Source organism: Rhincodon typus, unplaced genomic scaffold, assembly GCF_021869965.1.
Source record: "Rhincodon typus isolate 14 unplaced genomic scaffold, sRhiTyp1.1 hic_rhity00001222, whole genome shotgun sequence".
Lineage (NCBI taxonomy): Eukaryota > Metazoa > Chordata > Chondrichthyes > Orectolobiformes > Rhincodontidae > Rhincodon > Rhincodon typus.
This window is the reverse complement of record NW_025966860.1, coordinates 7,831-29,764: the sequence shown is the minus strand read 5'-3', so window position 1 is coordinate 29,764 and position 21,934 is coordinate 7,831. Positions and strand designations below refer to the sequence as shown.

Sequence of the window (21,934 nt, the reverse complement as noted above, 5' to 3'; positions counted from 1 at the left end):
CTGGGTTAGTGCGGTGGTTATGTCCCTGGGTTAGTTAGCGGTTATGTTCCTGGGTTAGTGCGGTGGTTATGTCCCTGGGTTATTGCGGTGGTTATGTCCCTGGGTTAGTGCGGTGGTTATGCCACTGGGTTAGTGCGGAGGTTATGTCCCTGGGTTAGTTTAGTGGTTATGTCACTGGGTTAGTTAGTGGTTATGTTTCTGGGTTAGTGCGGTGGTTATGCCACTGGGTTAGTGCGGAGGTTATGTCCCTGGGTTAGTGCAGTGGTTATCAATTGAACTGAGGCTAACATCAGGTTGCATCTGCAAACCTTCAGTGAGTCGGTCCCTTGTGTTTTCTCGGTAGGTGTCGTGTGTAATCGGACCTTCGACAAGTACGCCTGTTGGCCCGATGGTCTCCCAAACACCACTGTGAACGTTTCCTGTCCCTGGTACTTACCGTGGTATAATACAGGTAAAAGTCTTTCACTGAGAACTTCCAGTGATGTTGCTTGGATAAAAACTAAATAAACTTGAAGCAGTGAATCGTACAGTGCGGAAGAGTTCAGCCTGACTTTAATGTGAAGGAGGTGATTAATTTCTGTCTGTTACAGTGCAGGACGGCTTCGTTTTCAGAAAGTGCGGGCCTGATGGTAACTGGGTGATGGACTCCATTAAACAGCCCTGGAGAGACAGTAGCCAATGCAAAGATGATCCCAAGGATGACCGAGCTCAGGTGGGAGCACCAATATCCCCAGCACCGGCTAGCTGTCCGAATGATTGAATAATCACAGGAATCACAGTGGGGTGTGAGTGTTTGTACTGGGGCCCGCAATCCATCACAAGACAGGCAAAGCGCCTATGCCAGTCCTGCTTCAATCTTTATGAAACCCGAAAGAACTGCGGATGCTGTAAATCAGGAGCAAAAACAGAAGTTGCTGGTAAAGCTCAGCAGGTCTGGCAGCATCTGTGAAGAAAAGGTCACCAGACCCGAAGCATTAACTCCGATTTTTTTCTTCACAGATGCTGCCAGACCTGCTGAGCTTTTCCAGCAACTTCTGTTTTTGTTCCTGCTTCAATCTTTATTTATTGAGATGTAGAGACCGAATATTAGGCCAGGACTTTAATGGCTGTTCTGTGCGATGCTGCCGTTTTGAGTGGAGGTGATGGTCTAGTGGTATTATCGCTGGACTGTTACTGCAGGGACCCAGGTAATATTCTGGGGACCCAGGTTCAAATCCCACCACGGCAGATGGTGGAATTTGAATTCAATAAATATCTGGAGCTAAGAGTCTAATGATGACCATGAGCCCTTGCTGATGGTCGGGGCAAAACCCCTTCTGGCTCACTAATGTCCTTTAGGGATGTAAACTGCCATCCTTACACGGTCTGGCCTACATGTGACTCCAGACCCACAGCAATGTGGTTGACTCCCAACTGCCCTCCGGGCAATAAATGTTGGCCTAGCCAGTAATACCCACATCCTGTGAATGAATAATGAGGAAAAACGCGCTGAATTTCTAATCATATTCTCTGGAAACAGCTCCATGCCTGGGCTGTGGGAAAGGACTATGGAAGTGGAGGAACTCAGACTGGAGTTTCAAAGAGCTAGCAGCCACACAATATAACAAATGGGCTCTGTACTCTGCCTTCCTGTATTATATTCTTTAGATTCCACCTCCTTTTTTTTGCTGAATGTATATAATGATATCTGCTCAGATATTCTCTGATCACCATGTCTCTCAACTATTTCATCAGAATTAACAAAGATGGCTGCTTTCCCGCATTTCTGCCCAAAAACTGTTTTGGGGCTCCCTCTGGAATTATGGAGCTGCTGTGCTACCCATCATGCCTTTGGTAATCAGTATTTTCTATCACTTTTCAGCAGGAACAAGGGAAGATTTTACACGGTTTCAAGATAATGTACACAGTGGGATATTCGCTGTCCTTGGGAACCCTGGTGTTGGCCCTGGGAATTCTGGTGGGATTTGGGTAAGAGTTTGGTGATGCAATCAAATATCGAGCCACTAATGCTTTGATCTTTCACCTCTAGTTCTCTGACCTTTCATTTCGAGTGCAATGACTTTCCACTTACAGTGCACTCACTTTTCACCTATAATGTGCTAACGTTACCTCTAGTTCTCTGACCTCTCACCTCCAGCACGCTGACCTTTGACCTGTTGACCGTGGATCCCCATCCAGGCCAGAGATGTGGGTCAAAGTTGACCCCTTCACTCTACGATCTAAATAACCACTCGCGCCAAATGAGTCCGCTGCAAAGAACGAGTCAAACATTCCGCTGAATGATCAGCCTATGCCAAGAGATGGCGGGCTTTCGTGGTGCCCTGGTACCATCCCTACCTCTGGACCAGAAGGCCTAGGCTCAACTCCCACCTGCTTTAGAGGTGTGTCACAACACATCTGAACGGCTGATTAGAAAATATCTTCCACCAGGATTTACGGTCAGTGTGGAGAAAATCAGGATGGGCCGCGGAAGATGATTTGGTGTTGGGGAAGAGTGAGGAGGGGGGTCTAACTCTGCAGCTAATTGCCCTCGACCCAATCTTGGTATTCATATTGGAGACACAGTCTTTCCCAAAACTGCGGCAGCGTTCAACTTTCCCTTCGCACAAGGCTCACAGGAAGAGAAATCCAGTCCCGCTGATCTGAAACCTGTCTGACCCACCGTTCTTAATCATCTGTATTTTTCCCCCAGGAAGCTTCACTGTATGCGGAACTACATCCACATGAACCTGTTCGCCTCATTCATCCTTCGAGCAGTCTCTATCCTCATTAAAGACGCTCTTTTCAAAACGCAGTACAAACAAATCACAGAGGATGTTGATATTAAAGTCTGGTTTAACAATGAGGTAGGTCCTCTCAGGTGATTTCATGTTGGTTTGAAGGGGAAACACTCACTGGTAACCAGATACTTGGCCATCATGCTTTTTACAAATCCTTTCTTGGGATGTGTGTCACTGGCAAGGCAAACATTTATTGCCAATGTTAGTCGCCCTTGAGCTGTAGTGGCACGATGTCTCAGTGGTTAGCACTGCTGCCTCATAGCACTAGGCCCACAGATTCAATTCCACCCTCGGGCTGTGTGGAGTCTGCACATTCTCCCCGTTTCTGTGTGGGTTTCCTCCTCTGGTTCCCTCCCACAGTCCAAAATGTGCAGGTTAGGGTGGATATGCCATGCTAAATTGCCTGTAGTGTCCCAGAATGTGTAGGCTGGGTGAGTTAGCCATGGGAAATGCAGGGTTACAGCAACTGGGTGGGATGTTCTACAGAGGGTTGGTGTGGATTTGATGGGCCAAATGGCCTGGTCCCACACTGTAGGGATTCTAACTCAGTGCCTTGCTGGGCAATGAAGAGCCACCCACATATCTTTGGCCTGGAGTCATGCACAGGCCAGGACGGCAGATCTCCATCCCAAAAGGACATTAGCAAACTGAATGGTTTTGATGACAACGGTTGCCATGAGGCTAGTTTTTAGCTCCAGAATTTTGTTGGATTCAAACTTCACCCTCTGAACCACGATCCCAAGATCATTAGTCTCGGGCCTTTGGATAGATGGTCCAGTGACATTGAAACTACATGAGCACCTCCACGGTGGCTCAGTGGTTAGCCCTGCTGCCTCACAGCACCAGGGATCTGGGTTCGATTCCACCCTCAGGCAACTGTCCATGCAGAGTTTGCACATTCTCCCCGTGTCTGCGTGGGTTTCCTCCGGGTGGTCCAGTTTCCTGCCACAGTCCAAAGATGTGCAGGCTAGGTGAATTGGCCATGCTGTATTGCCCGTAGTGTTCAGGGATGTGTAGATTAGGTGGGTTATGGGGGGATGGGTCTGGGTGGGATGCTCTGAGGGTTGATGTGGACTTGTTGGGCCGAAGGGCCTGTTTCCACACTGTAGGGGTTCTATGATTCTGTACAGCAGCCCCACTCCATTGGGGATAGACACTGCCTGATAAATCGGAAGTATTCATGTCAGAATATCATCCAGCCAGCCAGGATTTGGGAATTGTACATGATCAGAAGCTGGTCACATGGGCCAATGCATTTCTGGGCCCATTTGGGCCCTCCCCCAACTCTGCTAAAGAAAGAGAGGAAACAGTACAGAACTCATGAGCTGGATAAAATATTTTGCTGTTCTTCAAATCCTTTTGACAATGGTCCAGTGTGATTAACCCAAGGATCTAATGATTAGCGAAACAAGCAGTTTGCTTAGTCCAGGATTACATGAGACGTTTAGTCCATAATTAGGGAATGAACACAGTCTTGATTGAATTCTGTTTCCCATGAGGTCTAGCCCAAGTGTAAGTACAGACTATTAAAATGCTGGAGGATTTTTACAGAAACTGGGAGCTGATGTGGAGTGAGGTAACTGTCAGCCCAGGGAGGTGTACATTAGCTCACCGTTGTCTGTCGGAGGCCGGCTGTGTCATTCCTCCAGCCAGCTTCAAAGGCCCCAGCAAAAAACTGACCTGAAATTGACATCAAATTCACAGGCTTGTGGAATGGCACCAGAACACTGAGTGAATGAATGACCTTTCCATTGTCGTGTGTACTTTTTCAGCGAGAAAAACAGTAAAATGTTTTCAATTTAGACATCTGTGAAATATCTGGAATTAACAGTCTAATGATGGCCATGAATCCATTATCGATTGTCATTAAAACCCATCTGGCTCACTAATGTCCTTTAGGGAAGGAAACTGCCATCCTTACCTGGTCTGGCCTACATGTGACTCCAGACCCATAGCAATGTAGTTGGCTGTGAACTGCCATCTGGGCAATTAGGGATGGGCAATAAATGCTGCCCTAGCCAGCAACGCCCTCATCCTGTGAATAAATAAAGGGGGGGAAAAAACTTCTGGCCATCATCAAACTGGGCAATGGGCAAAGTGGGGTTCAGTGTGTCTTCCCCATCAATTCATTCACAATATACCCCTTTACAGCATGAGTACAGATTACTGTTCCCTTACAGGAAGAACCTGCTTTTTATGTCGTCCTCTAGACTTTCCAATTAATATCAGTTGCGCTTGATAACACCTAGGGTATGCTCTTAGACACACTCAATGATGTAGCATTTATAACATTATCAGCTCCTGCTCCTTGCTCCTTACGAAGTCTTGACAACACAGAAAGAGGCCATTCTTCTCCGTTGGTCCAAGCTGGGACTAATGCTCCACACAGATCTCCTCCCAGGACTCGTCTGGTGCAGTAGTAATGTCTTTACCTCTGGGCCAGAGGGTCAGGGTTCAAATCCCATCTATCCTGGAGGTGTGTCATAGTATGTCTGAACAGGTTCATTATCCCTAAACTGCCTCCCACCCTTTGAAGGGATCACCCTCATGTCTCAACTACCCTTTACCATGTTCCACAGTCTAGCCACTCTCTGGATAAAGACATTTCACCTAAATGTCTCTGGATTTGCAGATTCATTGCATTCCCATCCCCCCAGACTTGGTCTTTGCAAGTAGAAACATTGTCTCTAAGGGAAAAAAACCCAATCACAGTTATCACCAACTTTTTTTGTAGCCTTTACGGTCCCTATCGAGTCTGCAGTTGTATTTCTCTTTTCTAGGGGAAGGACCCCCTGAATGCACAATCGTTTGTGTCAGATACGCTCTCAGTTTCGGTCACATTCCTGTGAATCTGTTTTGCGTTCTCAGTCTATCTTTTTCTAAAAGGGAGATGAGAAGTGTTTATGGTTTATGTGTGGTCAAAGTAAGGTTCTGTACAAGTTTAACATCACTTCTCAACGCTAACCTCCCCCAACCCCAGAAACGAACCCTCATGCTTTGTTTCGCCTTCTTGTGGCCCCACTATTTTCTAGTTTAGCACCAAATCCCTTGGCTCTTCAAACTCATTAGGAGATTCGTTTTTTGCCAGGATCATGAGACCGCCTTTCCTCCTGCCAAAATCGATGGGCTCACATTGATCTACCTGGCCGTTCATTTTACACTCACACACACACATTTTACACTCCTGCACCCATTTAGCAATGAGTCATCTAACCCGTGTTTCTCTCTTTCAAACAGACTGCAGCAGGTTGTAGAACAGCTCAAGTCCTCATGCAATACTGCATCGGGGCAAATTATTATTGGCTGCTGATCGAAGGGATCTACTTACACAACCTGCTGGTGATTGCTGTCTTCTCTGAAAAGAGCTACTTTAATATTTATTTATGCATTGGCTGGGGTAGGTGTTCAGTTGCCTCCTGCTCGTTGTTATCTGGGAACAGGGATTCGCCATTATCAGTCAGATCACTGTCGCGACCATTTCCAATGTACCCCAGAACTTCAAAAGGAATCCGTGCTGGATCGGTGGATCATGCAGTCACGGCCCCCTCCAGCAACTTAGAGTCATAGAGCTGTACAGCATGGAAACAGGCCCTTCGGCCCAACTCATCCATGCTGACCAGATATCCTCAATTAACCTAGTCCCATTTGCCAGCTTTTTGCCCAAGTCCCTTTAAACCTTTCCTTTTAAAATCACCCATCCAGATGCCTTTTAAAGGCTGTAATTGTACCAGCCTCCACCACTTCCTCTGGCAGCTCATTCCATACATGCACCACCCTCTGTATGAAAAAGTTACCCCTTAGGCCCCTTTTAAAGCTTGCCCTTCTCACTTTAAACCTATGCCCTCTGGTTTTGAATTTCCCTACCATGGCAATAAAATCTTGTCTATTCACTCTATCTCATGATTTTATAAACCTCTATAAGGTCAGCCCTCAGCTTCCAACTCTCCAGGGAAAATAGCCCCAGTCAATTCAGTCTCTCCCTGTAGCTCAAACCCTCCAGTCCCTGGCAACATCCTTGCAAATCTTTTCAGCACCCTCTCAAGTTTAACAGCATCTTCCCTATAGCTCGTCAGGATTTGTAATCCCCTCCTCCCAGGCTGGTTACTGCAGCTGTTTCATTTGACGTCTCAGTGAAAGCTCCACTTCACTGAGAAGGGACTGGAGTTCAGTCTGACCCAGTGCTGCGAATGATCAGCTCGAGATAGTGTTGAATGACAGAACAGGCTCAAAGGGCTGAATGGCCTACTCCTGTTCTATTTCTCAATACACTCGAGAAGAGCCGGAAGGTAATGGAGGCATTCCGACTGCCATCACACCCCCTTCCAAGTCTTGGTGACCCCAGGGTGGCAAGAGGTTTTGCCAGCCCAGTGCCCATGTGGGGATTGGTAAAGGTGTGTGTGGGCATCAGGTGAGATTTGGGTTTGGGTGTTTCCACAGAAGGCCAGGCCCAACTTGACCATCAATACCACACATCGATTATCACTCTCCATCTTTGGAAATGATGAAATGAGGAAAGTGAGCTATAGGCAAAGGCCAGGCATAGAGACAATGTTATGGCAGTGCACTGTCTTCCAAAAGGATTCCCACTTTCACTCTGCAGTAACCCAGGTTGTACTGTTTTATGTTGGTTTTCAGGAGCACCAGTGTTATTCGTTGTTCCTTGGGTGGTTGTCAAGTATTTATATGAAAATACTGGGTAAGTTGACCCAATGGCATGAATGTTTGGTTCTGGAGCCTGTCACTTTTTCACAACCCCGAGGGGAAGGGGGGTGGGGGTGGGGGCGTGCGGGGGTTGGTGGGGGCGGTGGAAGAGTGGGCGGGGGATAGGTTACCCCACTCCACAAACCTTCGACATGAGCAAACGACAAATTAAGTCACCACAATGGCCTGACTTTGCCATCCAGCACAAAAGAGCCTCACACCAGGTTCCATCAACAATCTCAAACAAAACTTGCAGAGCTAGTACAGACACAATGAGCCGAACGGCCTCTTTCTAAGTTCGAACACGATGTAGAGGTGCCGGTGTTGGACTGGGATGGACAAGATCAGAAGTCATACGACATTTGGTTATAGTCCACTAGGTTTGTTTGAGATCACATGCTTTTGGAGCTCTAGCTAGTTAGTTAGTTAGTTAGTCTATGAATAGAGTGTGTTTTGCTTCATGACTGGTAGTTTGACCAATCAAATTCATCCAGAATGCAACACCTGACACTTGCCTTTAAAATAAGAAAAAGTTAAGGTCTAGACTTTCTTCTTTATGTATTTTGAGAGGGTTTGGTCTGGTCCATAGCATATTATTTAACCCATTTTTCTAATCAATCTGGTCAGAGTTGTTATTACACACCTCTGGAGCAGACCATAAGACCATAAGACATAGGAGCAGAAATTAGGCCATTCAGCCCATCAAGTCTGCTCTGCCATTCAATCATGGCTGATAAGTTCCTCAACCCCATTCTCCCACTTTCTCCCCGTAACCCTTGATCCCCTTGGTAATCAAGAACCTATCTATCTCAGTCTTCAATGTACTCAATGACCTGGCCTCCACAGCCTTCTGTGGCAGTGAATTCCATAGATTCACCACTCTCTGGCTGAAGAAGTTTCTCCTTATCTCCGTTCTAAAAGGTCTTCCCTTTACTCTAAGGCTGTGCCCTCAGGTCCTAGTCTCTCCTACCAATGGAAATATCTTCCCAACATCCACTTTGTCCAGGCCATTCAGTATTCTGTAGGTTTCAATTAGATCCTCCCTCATCCTTCTAAACTCCAATAAGTATAGTCCCAGAGTCCTCAAACATTGCTCATATGTTAAGCTTTCCATTCAGGAATGATGCAGGACTTGAACCTGGGCCTTCTACTCCAGGGGTCGGAGCCCTACCACTGTAGGAGAGTCAGAGCTTCACTCAGTGCGGTGATGACCATCTCAGAGGGGAAACACCAAGTCTCTCATTCCATTAGAGAAAGTTGACTCTAAACGTGCCACCCACAGAAGGATGAGCTGAGCATATACCCACTCATTCTGTGCAAATTATATAGGAGGTTCCCACACACACTTTCAGGAATTGTTACAAACCTGGATGGAATTGTTTTCTTTACTGGGATAGTGTGGGGCTGGAGGATGGAGTGAGGCTGGAAGGTTGGGAAAATTTTATTTGATTGTTTGTTGTCTTCCTATAAAAATGGCAGTGTTTACAGGACGAAATGTGGCCATTCTGCCCGTAGGATCTCTGCTGGTGTTAACAGTTCCACCCTTATTCATGTAACTCCACCAACATAATTCCTGTCTCCCTGTTGTGCTCAAGCAACCTTACTTAACTGTCCCTCCCAACAACAACAATAAAAGGAGCAAATTGAAGATTTGCAAATTGAATCCTTCATCAGAACATTCTGGAAACGATTAGTGCTCAGAGGGAGCAGTGGCTGAAAAATCTCAAAGGGTTTGGGGACTTTAACACCTTTACTATCCTCAGTTGCCTTCCCAATGCACGCTGCAGATACTGATCCTGACTGAGACCAGTCATGGAGGCATACAGCACAGAAGAGGCCCTTCGTCCCATCGACCTACCTGTATTAACCTCACTTTCCAGAAGTAGGCCCATTGCCATGAGAGTTATGACATTTCCAGCGCTCATCCATGTACTTTTTCTAAAGGTTGTGATGTTTCCCACCTCCCAACTAATACATTCCCGATTCCCAACACCGTCTGGATACCAATCCTAACGGAAAAGAAACAAATGTAGGGAATCGAGCATCATCAGGAGCTAATGGGTGCATTTCTGATACAGGTCAAGGTTTCATCGAGCCCTTGTGACAGTAACTGAACCTTAGAGTTTGTGTTGATGCTTTTTGGGAGAAAGTGGAATCCAGGACAGGGGGAGTCGGTTTCTCAGTTCTGTCTCTGATGTTCAAACTCACCAAAACCTCGTTTACCTACAGGTGTTGGACAACAAACAAAAACATGGCATACTGGTGGATTATCCGTTCTCCTATCCTGCTGTCTATACTGGTACAGTGGACAATATTTCACCCCATGTACAGAATTACACCATCAAAATTCAGAGAGCACTCTAATGTTAATTCTTACAAGGCCTCTTTGTTTTCTTCCAGATCAATTTCTTCATTTTTATCAGAATTATTCACATTCTTGTGTCTAAACTCAGAGCTCACCAGATGAGATACACAGATTATAAATTCAGGTAAGACTATTTGTTTAATCTTTCAGGTTATCCTCCCCTTCCAGTCTCTCCTCTCCATCCATCCATCCGTCACATCCTTTCCTTTACCCTCCCCATTTCTATTCCTCCTGTTCTACCCCTCCAATCTGTTTTTATTTAATCTTTCTGAGGTTGAAAATGAGGTACACCAAAACAATGGTGAGGAGAACGGCCTGTGAAACTGGGTGGAGAGCTCATTCCCAGGCAGATGGAGAGTCATGTCCAAGGGGCCAGTCCAGAGACATTATTGTCTGGGGCTAAAGCATAGAGGGTTTAAAAAATAGTCGTCGTCAAATTCCAGGTAGCATAAAGCTGCCCTCACTTGAGCAGAAAGGGTTATGTCCCCGGCAACTGACAACCAGATGGTGTGGCCTGGACAGTGACCCTGGGCAGTTTGTCTGGACAGTGCGGTCTGTACAGAGGGTTCTGGACGGAGGGGTCTGGATGGAGGGGTCTGGATGGAGGGGTCTGGATGTAGGGGTCTGGGTAGTGGGGTCTGGACAGAGGGGTCTGGTCAGTGCGGTCTGGTCAGTGTGGTCTGGACAGTGCGGTCTGGTCAGTGCAGTCTGGTCAGTGCGGTCCGGACGGAGCGGTCTGGTCAGTGCGGTCTGGACGGTGCGGCCTGGTCGGTGCGGTCTGGTCAGTGCGGTCTGGACCGTGCGGTCTGGGCGGTACGGTCTGGACGGTGCGGCCTGGTCAGTGCGGTCTGGTCAGTGCGGCCTGGTCGGTGCGGTCTGGACGGTGCAGCCTGATCAGTGCGGTCTGGACGGAGGGGTCTGGACGGTGCGGTCTGGTCGGTGCGGTCTGGATGGAGCGGTCTGGTCGGTGCAGCCTGGTCGGTGCGGTCTGGTCAATGCGGTCTGGATGGAGTGGTCTGGTCAGTGTGGCCTGGTCGGTGCAGTCTGGTCAGTGAGGTCTGGATGGAGCGGTCTGGTCAGTGCGGTCTGGACGGTAGGTCTGGTCGGTGCGGTCTGGTCGGTGTGGTCTGGACGGTGAGGGTGCTGACCCTTTTCTCTCGTGCCTGCTCTGATCTTCCCAGGAACAGTGACCCAGGCAATGGTAGCGCCTGCCTGTCTCTCAGCACAGCTCTCCAGTGCTGTCCACTGGGGGTTCGGGCATTCCTGAGGCAGGGGGGGTATCAGGTGGACGGTGATGGGTCAGGGATCATGGGGTGGGGGTTGGGAGTTGGATTATCGAACAGGGGCGGCTCTCACTTCCTCCCCGACACTGCATCCCTCAGCCGGAGGCACTGTGTGTTTGAATGAGGGTGAAGCTGGTTTAGGGTCAGGGTTTGCAGACCCGGAGTAAGAACCGGCCCATTATCCTCACTGTCTGACCAGGGCCTGGCCATGGAGGGGAGCCTGATGGAAATCACTTCCAATCCAGGCTGGGGAGTCTAACTAGGCAGCCTCACTGGCCTATCAGCCAGGACTGGGATCCACTCAGCTCGGACTGGGATCTAATCAGTGAGGACTGGGATCCAGTGTTGAAGGGGAGTGTGAGGGAAGTGAACGAAGAGCTGACAAACTAGCTGATGTGAGAGAGCTCGGGTTGCAAGGCCTTGCTGATAGTTGAGGAGCTGGGGGGTCGCAGCTCAGCTCTGTTCGCTCCGCACTCACTAACTGTCTCTCTATCTGCCTGCGTCTCTCTCCCCGCAGACTGGCCAAGTCCACACTGACTCTGATCCCGTTGTTGGGGATCCATGAAGTGGTGTTTGCCTTTATCACAGATGAACACGCCCAGGGGACTCTTCGACACGTCAAGCTCTTCTTCGACCTCTTTTTAAATTCCTTTCAGGTACGGTCCACCTCAGCAGCGATGGCCCTGATTTATTTGACTCTCTCAGAGGGAGCAGTGGGGGCTGAGGTGATGCAACTCAGTCAGGGTTTCCATGGCAGTGTGCTCTTTACCTGCACGTTGCAGCCTGGAGCCATGGATTGTGATGGTGGAGAGCCCAGTGATATTTGATTATTTGTGTTATGTTGTATTTTTGTCAAATGCTGACCAGCGAACTCTCCCACCCGTACTGTTGGCGCGTGCTGGGTGTTTGAGGGTGAGTTTGCAGGTTGATGTTTGGCCATGTTACCAATGTGCCACCTTTCATCGTCAAAGAACCCCTACAGTGCGGAAACAGGCCCTTCGGCCCAACAAGTCCACACCAACCCTCAGAACATCCCACCCAGACCCACCCCCCTATAACCCACATAATCTACACACCCCTGAACAGTATAGGAAATTTCTAATGGCCAATCCACCTAGCCTGCATATCTTTGGGCTGTGGAAGGAAACTGGAGCACCCGGAGGAAACCCACGCAGACGCAGGGAGAATGTGCAAACTCCACACAGACAGTTGCCCGAGGAAGGAATTGAACCCGGGTCCCTGGCACTGTGAGGCAGCAGGGCTAACCAGAGACTTTTTCCTAGGGTGGAGGTAGCTATTATGAGGGGGCATAGTTTTAAAGTGAGTGGAGGTAGATACAGGGGAGATGTCAGAGGTAGGTTCTTTACTCAGAGAGTGGTAGGGGCGTGGAATGCATTGTTGGAGAGGGTAGTGGAGTCGGCCTCATTAGGGGCATTTAAGCAGCTATTAGATAGGCATATGGATGATAATATAAGGTAGGGGTGGAGGTTAGACAGACCTTAGGTTTAGGGTAAAAATTAGGCACAACATCGTGGGCCTGTACTGTTCTATGTTCTAACCACTGAGCCACCATGCCACCCCAAGTCCTCTGTCCTCAGGTCCTGGCCCGGTATTGATCCTCTAAGCTCCTGCCCAAAGGCAGGATGTGTGTCAGAAGAATCCCTTGACAGATGGGCACACGTTCAGTATCCCCGTTTCTCTCCAAAGGCTCACTCCATTGGGACGTCAGGGCTGGTGAAGTGACTGAGCAGTTCCACTGTCAGGGAGCCATTAGATTGGGCAGGATGATATTGCGTGATGGACTCACTGACTCAGACCATGAAGGGACCGCCGTTAACGCCTGCTTAAGGGTCCCCCCACCCTGGTATTTACCCAGAGATGGGCAGGGCCCCTGCCGTGCTAGTAGTAGGCCAAGCAAGCTGATGTGGTGTTGCCTGCAGGTGCCTGAGCAGTGGAGGATCCCTCATTTAAAGAGATGTAGTGCCTCCGATTGAGGGACCCAGTATTGGGAAGGGAGTTCCCCAACTGACAGCTGCCTCCTCCAAGCCCCTATGATCCCTGTCCCACCACCGTCCACCTTGGCAATGCCCAAGTCTCTGGTAGACACCTTACCAGCAACAACCACCAACCCCCTGTTGGTGCTGCCAAGCAATGAAGAGTCACAGGCCTCTGACTGGCTAGCAGCAATTGGAGAGCTAGAAGGGCAGGATTTCCACCCCTCCCAAGATCTGGGGCACAGCCATGTGTCTGATTAATCTCTTTCACCCATGGGTTGTGAGGCTCTCTCGCCAGGCCAGCATTTATTTTCTAACACTCACTGCCCTACGGAGCCTCGTCCTTGATCTGCTGCAGTCCTTTAGGACATCCTTTGTCCTATAAGGTGAGCGGTTTCAGGATGTTGTCCCAGAGACCATGAAGGAACGGTGATATAGTTTGATATCAGAATGGTGCATGGCTTAGAGGGGAGTTACAGGCTATCTGCCCTCTACCTGCTGCCCTTGTGTTTTTAGGTGACCCAATTTTGAGGGGCTTTTCAAAAAGAAGATAGCAGATTGAGGGGCAGTCTGGCCAGCAAACGAGACTCCCACCAACTCCAGTCTAAATCCCAGTCCAGATCCGGAACCACCAGTCCCACTTCTAACCAGATCCAGCTCCTTTCTGAAGGCAGCTACTTGTCTCAGAGGAGGCGCAGTGGGTAGTGAACCAGCCTCAGAGCTAGAAGTTCCCGAGTCGAGTCCTGCCCTAGGGCCCCCAGTGACATGAGAAAGGCTTTGCCATCTTGCTGTGTCCAGCTGGCTGTGGGCAGCAATGTCCAGCTCATGTGAAAGAACCTCCCCAACAAACTCTCCTCACTTCGCTCCTGCGGAGATTCCAGATTTTTTCAAAATTCATTTGCAGGATGTAGGCGTCGATGACCAGCATTTATTGCCTGTAGCTAGTTTCCCAGAGGGCTGTGAACAGGCAGCCATATTGCTGTGGGTCTGGAGTCATGTGTGAGCCAGTTCGAATTGGTTTTCTCCTGGTCGCGAAGAAAATTAGTGAACCCCATGGGCTTTTCCCCAACAATTTGGCATAACTAAACGTTCAATCTCAGATTCGTATTGAATCTGCCATGAAACCCCAACAGCTAGAGCATCACCTGGGTCTCTGGATTAATGGTCTCATGGTAATACCATTAGACCATCCATTCTCTGTGGCAATGATTTGAGACAGGCCGATCTATATTGACCTGATAACACAGACAATTGAGCCATTTGGTATCTATGAAGCATGCACAAGCCTCTTTCCACTCTATAATACACAATTGGCCATTATCCCGATAACAAAATGTATTTGTCGCCGATGACAACAGAATGGAGAACCTAACCGCATCTTCCTTCTTGTCTTGCAGGGTATGCTGGTTGCCATATTGTACTGCTTTGTCAACAGAGAGGTAAAATAGCCAATGGAATTGGTCTCTGTCTGTACTATTCCTGGTGTAGATTGGATTGGGAGGGTCAACTTTCTGAAGTTCACTGGCCTTCCTGTGGCCAGCAGCTTTGTTCCTGACCTGAGCTCAGGTCATGGGGCAATGGATGATATTTGGGAGGAAGGGGGGTGGGGTTGGTGTAGGGGCTAAGGGCCAGGGTGGGGGTCGGGGGAGTGGGGGATGACCTGTCCATTGTCACCAGTGCCGAAAGTCGCCATTGCTGGGCGTCTGGCGTGAGACCGGCCAAGAAAAGGGGGAGGGCAGAAGATACCTCAGGTAGAAACATTTCTTAACCTTAACGTAAGATAAAGAGCTGGCTTCTCTGTAACACCTTGAGAGGCCGTCCAGGCTCCCCAAGTGTTTCAAGAAGCAGAGTTGCTGTTGTGATGGCGGGGAGTGTGGCAGCCGATTAGCGCATAGGAAGATCCCACAGGTAGCAGTGAGAGAAACAGTCACGTGACCCGTTTCAGTGGGATTGCAATGGTTGAATCTGGCCTGGTCACAGAATACTGCCGTTAGACCTTTTTTGCATCTACGTGGGGTCTCAGTTTAAGATCTGATCTTGAAGATCATAACCTTTTCACAGTGCAGCATTAGTTTTGGTGCAGACTACACTACTGTTCCTGCCTGAAGCTTGCTCCCCAGTGTCTGGGGTGGGGGCGAGCGGGCTTTTACACATTACCTACCACCTCAGAGGCAAGAATACTCTCCAACTGAGCTAAAGTTAGAAGCTAAAACTGGAGAGTGCTCAGCCAATAAGAACAGGAGGGACTGAATGAGACTATTACAGAGAAGTACTGACACATAGCAGCAGATCATTAAGGTGGAAATTGTGTGTTCCCCTGCTAACTCCGTGATGTACCCTTGTGATTGAGAGACGCTGTGAACCCAGGGGAGCTGATTTCTGAAGACAATATTGAATTAAAATGATAGGGAGTCTTAAAGCACCTACATTAGCACAGAAATGGAGAGGTTTGTTTGAAAGGAATCAACTGGTGGAGGAAAATGGAGACTGAGACACTGGAGAGGCAGGAAGGGGAATAAATTCCTATTACTCGAAAGCTAATACCTTATCCCTCATAAAGTTGAAAGGAAAATGGATGAAATTCCCATTGTTCCCTTCCCACACCATTGTTGAAGGGTGCCACACATACGCACTTCCCTTGTTCCTTGACTAGCTGTCCTCCTTCAGCCGCCTGTGGTCCCTACACTCAGTCGTTTCTCTTAGACTTCCTCCCGCTCAGTTCCATTTATAACCCGCTGCTGTTTTCTCCCTTCCCATTCCCAGGTGCAGTCAGAGCTCCTCAAGAAATGGAAGAGGTGGAAACTGGGCCAGGACATTGAGGAAGAGTACAGGCACACTTACAGTCAACCATCACACGCCAGGAATGGAAGTGCCAACCTGGAGAAACACAAGCTGGTCAGTAACTACCACAATGGGAACAGTGAGGCGTCCCACCACACTGTGGAACCCGTGGCCCAATTCACTGAAAAGCCCGAGTCTCCGCCTGAACAAATAACACTGAAGGCTAAGCTCCCTTGCTGTGAGGGCCCGAAACCAACAGAGCACAAAGCTTTGTGTTTGTTGGAGAGTAACTGTTAGATGGAAGGTGGACAGGCAATGGCCAGCTTTATGCTGGGACTGAGAAAGAAGAGGTGACTGTGAGCCCGAGGCAAGACTTTGAAAACATCACCGAATCTCTAACCGAAAGCAGAGAGGAGCTCACCAACAATTATTGCATGGAAATGCCTGATGACAACCTTTGAGGGAACTTGGGCCATGTCCCTTTTGACTTCACCCTGCTTTCAGAACAATGTTCCTCTATACGTGTGCCTGCTTCCAGGCTATTTTTCACTGCACTGTTACTTGCAGTAATAAAACAATTCAGGCGATAGTGATCAAAAGCGATGTCTACCTAACTAGGAACGGCATTAATGTGGCACTTAAGGAGCACTGATGGTTAGAGAGGAAGAAGGATTTGTAATAGATGTTAAACACCCCCATGAAACGAAACAGAGATATTTAAGATAGCATGTCGCTGAACAAGAAGGAGTGACTGAACAGGTGGTGACTACAATCAGCTCTCAGCGGAAACCACTTTAACCTTGGTGCACAGATTTCCTTTCTTCAAACACACAGCCAGCAGCTCTGATCGGTCAAGCCCTGGCTAAACCTAAATTATTTGTGATTTGTGTGGAATATGTGTGTCTGTGTTTGTCTCTGTCTATGTGTTTTCGTCTGGCACAGGATGTGGTCATCACCGGATAGACCAGCATTCACTGCCCATCCTTAATTGCCCCATAAAGGTGGTGCTGTACCTCCTTCTTCAACCACTGCAGTCCATATGATAGACCAAGTGACTGTGCTTGTCTGTGTTTCTCTGTGTGTGTGTGGCAGTCTGCGCTTGTATCTGTTTTGGTAGGGTTTTTTTTTTGTGTGCGTGTGTGTATCTGTTGGGGTATTTGTCTGTCTGTGTTGGGGTATTTGTCTGTGTGTGTGTGTGCGTGTGTGTGTCTGTCTGTCTGCCTGCCTGTCTGTGTCTGTGTCTGTGTGTGTGTCCCATCCCAGCCTCATGTGAACAAGATGTCCAATGTCATTTGGCCTTTATGTACAGGTCACATGAGCAAGATACTGTAGGATCAGAGATGAACTTTTACTTCAGCACAATAAACGGAAGCAAACAGCTGATGTGCAGCATTATATCTGAACTTCAATATGTGTGCATAAAGACTCCACTCCCAACTGTGAATTCCCCCTTATCAACGACATGGTGGGGTGGGTGGGGGGGAGGTAGCCCCCAGTGAATTCTCAAGATTGAAATCTAAACTTTATTACATTGTTTTGTTAGACTGCAACAAAGTCTATCCGCCGTTTAAAAAAAAAACCAACAAATTTTCATTGAAAATGAAGGTCTTGAAGATTTCTCAGTGATGGTGGATTTGAGACTTGGTGAAATTAATGCTGCTCATTTGTGGTTTCCCATTGCTCAGCTCCTCAAAACTTCAAGGAGTCACAAGCCTCCAATATTCCTTGTCTCCAGCGAGAATGTAGCCTGGCTGTTAAATAGGTATCTCACAAAAAAATAGCAAGTTAGGATGTGTGCGATACAAAGACACATGTACGCGCACACACACACACACACATACACACATACACCACACACAAATCAGTAATTACACACACACAGCACACAAACACTCATAGACATGTATACACACACACACAAACACTTATAGACGCGTACACACACTCAGGTACACATATACATGCAGATACACACAGGTACACACATACATGTAGATGCACACACACACAGGGGTACACACTTATACACAGGTATATACATACATACACACACGCGCATGCATGTGCACACATAATATACCAGATTAGGTGTGGAAATGAATGACAAGTCATTCTAGAGAAAAGCTTTTGCATCATTCATGCATAGGAGAGGGTGTCGCTGGCTAAGCCCAGTATTTATTGCCCGTCCCTGATTGCCCCAGAAGGTGGTGGTGAGCTACCCCCTTGAACCACTGCAGTCCATGTGCTGCAGATGGACCCACTATGCCATCAGTGAGGGAATTCCGGGATTTTGACACAGTGACAATGAAGGAATGGTGATAGATTTCCAAGTCAGGATAGTGAGTGGCTTGGAGGGGAACTTGCAGGTGGTATGGTTTCTATGCATCATTAAAAAATCTATGAAAGATTTTTTTTTCAAATACCTACAAGGATACTGTTTCCATTGGCATGGGGGTCAGAAACCAGAAGACAGGGCCATAAAATAATTGATAAAAGGACCATCGATAGGAACAGTGGGGGCATGCATGTAGTTAAGGCCTGTTAAAAGAGAGGAGAGAGTTTTACACCGGGATTGATATGACCTGGAATGCAGTGCCTGGCAGGATGGTCGAGTGTAGAATTCAAAAGGGAACTGGAGATATATTTTAGAAAGAAACAATTTACAGAGTCTCGCTGAAAGAAGAGGGGACTGGAATTAATTAGGCAGCTCTTTTAAAGAACCAGCACAGTTTCAGTGAGCTAAAAAACTGTAAGATTCTTTGAAAATTAGAGGGATCAGACAAGACTCCTGTTGTTTTGTCTTCAAGCACCTTACTTTTGACAATAACCCATTGCAAAGTGACAAGAAGAATCCAAAAGAAATCGCATTGAGGCTTTAAAGCAAACCTCTTGTGCATGTGGGCTATGAGTGATAGACTGAGGTGGGTGATCTCCCATTGTGGGATTGAGCCTCAGTATAAGGACTGCACGATAACCGTTTTCAGTGGAATTCACACCGAGGGAGAGCAGTGGAGGTTCACTAGTTTGATACTGGGGGTGGCTGGACTGTCCTATGAGGAGAGATTGGTTCGATCGGGCTTGTGTTCGCTAGAGTTTGGGACAATGAAAGGGGATCTGACTGAAAACTATAAAATTCTAACAGATCTGGACAGACCAGATGCAGGGAGGACGGGGAGTCTAGAACCAGGGGACGTAGCCTCAGGGATAGACCATTTAGGACTGAGGTGAGGAGACATCACCCAAGGGGAGTGAACCTGTGGGATTCTCTACCACAGAATGCCATGGGGACCAAGTCACTGAATATATTCGAGAAAGAGATTTATAAGTTTTCAGATTTTAAAGACATCAAGGAGTATGCGGAGAAAGTAGATCCACCATGATATTGAATGAAGGAGCAATTTTGAAGGGCTGAATGGCCTACCCCTGTTACTGGTTGCTGTGTCGCTATGAAACGAATGGGAAGCAAAGCTGGGTCCATTTCTATGCCAGCTCCTTCATGGTGACCTTCCCCCCAATCCTCCTCACCACCACCCCTTGGTGTATCCAAACTAGTCAGCCATTTGGATGGCTGAATATAGAGGCCAGTGTGAACACACTGATGGACACCACCATCCAGAGCACAGATCATCTCCCTGCTTCCACAGCTCTTTCACTTTGACTCCTTGAAGTTAAGATTTGGTGTAGGTAGTGTATGGGGTTGGAACATTGCCCCTCGTATACACTGCTCAATTTTGCTTCCCGGGGCTTCCGGTCAAAATTGGGCAAGGACTAAACGTGTGGCCGACATTCTGTGTCTCCACTGGATTTTCACCTCACACCAGTCTAATTACAATAATCTGACTGGAACTCCAAGTTTTGGAATCCCACATTTAACCAAGACTGTTGAGTTATTCACCAGTAACTTATCTTTCACAGTGTTTCCTGTTTGCTCTGATTGTAGTTTTAAGAAAAAAAAACTGGGTTGTGAGCATATTTAGCATTTGTTGCCCATCCTGAACTGTTGAGTCAGTCATATTGGAGTCACATGTAGGCCAGACCAGGTAAAGATGGCAGATTTGTGAACAAGATGGCTTTTTATGATAATCGGTGATAGTTTCATGCTCACCATTACTGAGATTCCAGATTCGAAATTATTTGAATTTAAATCCCTCAACTACTTTGGTGGAACTTGAACCCATTTCCCCAAAACAGTAACCATGGCCTGGATTACAGTCCAGTGGCCTGGGTCATTGTCCCACCATTTCCTTAGAACAAGCTTCACTGCTCAATACTGAGCCCAGACCCCAGGCTGCGGAGATAGGTCTGGAGAGTGGGACTAGCTGGGGAGTTCTTTCGGGAGCAGGTACAGACACAATGGGCCAAATGGCCTCGCTGTGTACTGTAAAATTCTCATTCAACTTCCAGTGGTCAGGGCAAGAGTTCAAAGGTTAATTAGGTGGGCAGTGGGCATGGAACTGAGCCATCCAGGAGGTTAGAAATTCTACCTCTGCGAGTTAGCTGGTTTGGGCCCAGTGTGAGAAACCCCAAGAGAGATTTCAAGCCCGCGATTATACGAAGGGGAAAGACTGAGGAGGATATCACGCCTTCCAGAGGGTCAGGGTCGGTGGATGCAGCATCTCCTCTTATTCCTGAGACAGAGAGGGCAGAGAAACCAGCACCCCCCAATCCCCACCACCACCACTCCCCCCCACCCCAGCCACCCACGCCACTGGAGCTCCTCATTGTTGTTGGGGCTGAGAGAGAGAGGGTAGGAAGACTGGTACAGCCAGAACCAACCAAACCAGTTATGGTGACATTCCCCCCCAGAGTGACTCCCCAGCTGGGAGACCTGGACAGTGAGGTTGGGATCTCTGAAGCTCTGTGCACTCTCTCTGGTTTGAACAGGGTCTGTCAGCCTCCAGCCCCAACTTCCAGTTGATGTTGAAGAGATAGAACAAGGAACTGAGGATGCTAGTAATCTGAGTCAAACAAAACACATGGACAGTGATGAAGAAACTCAACAGGTCTGTTAATTTTGGAGAGAGAAACAGAGTCAACGTTTCAAGTTGAACTCTGACTGCAATTATCCCTTTCAGGAGCAACTTGACCTTGGTTAAAGAGAGATCCTTTCGCTTAGCTTTGTATTTCATGGTTTTGCCTTTAATCCAGAGATTTATAAATGGGTTTGTAATATTACTTTCTTGTTTTTTTAACCTACAATTCATGCCCTGGGGTAGGGGGGATGTTGGGCTCATTAGCTGTTATCTTTGATGTCCCCACACATTATTTTCAGTCCCAGTGCCTTGCTTAGTGCCTCCTTGTGTAGCTTGCTTTAGTCAATGGCAGAATGTGTTCTATATTGAGGTCAGGTACGAGGTTCAGTGACACAGCAGCCCTGCCTGTTAACGTTGTGCACAGTGGACCACTATAGATATGTTTATTGTCCAGTTTCTTTTTTTTTAAGTTGTATGGCAAATGCTTCGATATGCTAAATGTGCAATGAGTTCTGAATGGTTTTGGAAAACGTGCGTGTAAAATAAGACAAAAATCTATGAATTGTTAAAGCCTATTTGCACAGTTTAATTTATATGAACATGTAAATACTTGTGTACAGATATATACGACATAAAGACTTTTGTATGTGACATTCTCAGGCAGACGTTCTTGTCCATTTGAGCTGTAGTGTTGCTCGTGGTTAAAGTGCTGTCTTTACATTAAGGGTCCCAGGAGCTGAGGAAAGTTCCGGGACTAGTCGTGAATCAAGCACGGTCCTTCTAAATGTAGCTTTTCAGTGAGAATGCTTCCCCAGTATGTTCACCTTCTTGGCCCATGTGCAATACGCTTGGCCACTTAGCTGTCTTTGGCTAGCAATATTGACTAGAGGAGTGGTGTCTTCGATGCTTTCAGGGGTCCTTCTCTTCTCCCCCTACACTGCGGGACCCACCCCTCATGTTATTGTCTGCTGATCTTGGACCAGATTCCTGTGAACTGATGCAAGTTTGTCTGCTGCCTACTCACCATTTAAACAAGAAACTAAGGAGGGACGAGACT

At 47.7% G+C, this 21,934-nt stretch overlaps 1 protein-coding gene across 1 annotated transcript; it reads left to right on the top strand.

Moving 5' to 3' along the window:
- Nucleotides 1-343: 343 nt before the first annotated feature.
- On the top strand, nucleotides 344-17,348 carry LOC125481202 (glucagon receptor-like; the record flags this gene model as incomplete). Its single annotated transcript, XM_048592439.1, has 11 exons — nucleotides 344-451; nucleotides 591-712; nucleotides 1,862-1,968; nucleotides 2,693-2,846; nucleotides 6,018-6,177; nucleotides 7,416-7,476; nucleotides 9,711-9,780; nucleotides 9,882-9,970; nucleotides 11,647-11,785; nucleotides 14,521-14,562; nucleotides 15,887-17,348. Coding segments are annotated over 11 exons (1,367 nt in total), but the record flags the coding sequence as incomplete, so codon positions are not given.
- Nucleotides 17,349-21,934: the final 4,586 nt, after the last annotated feature.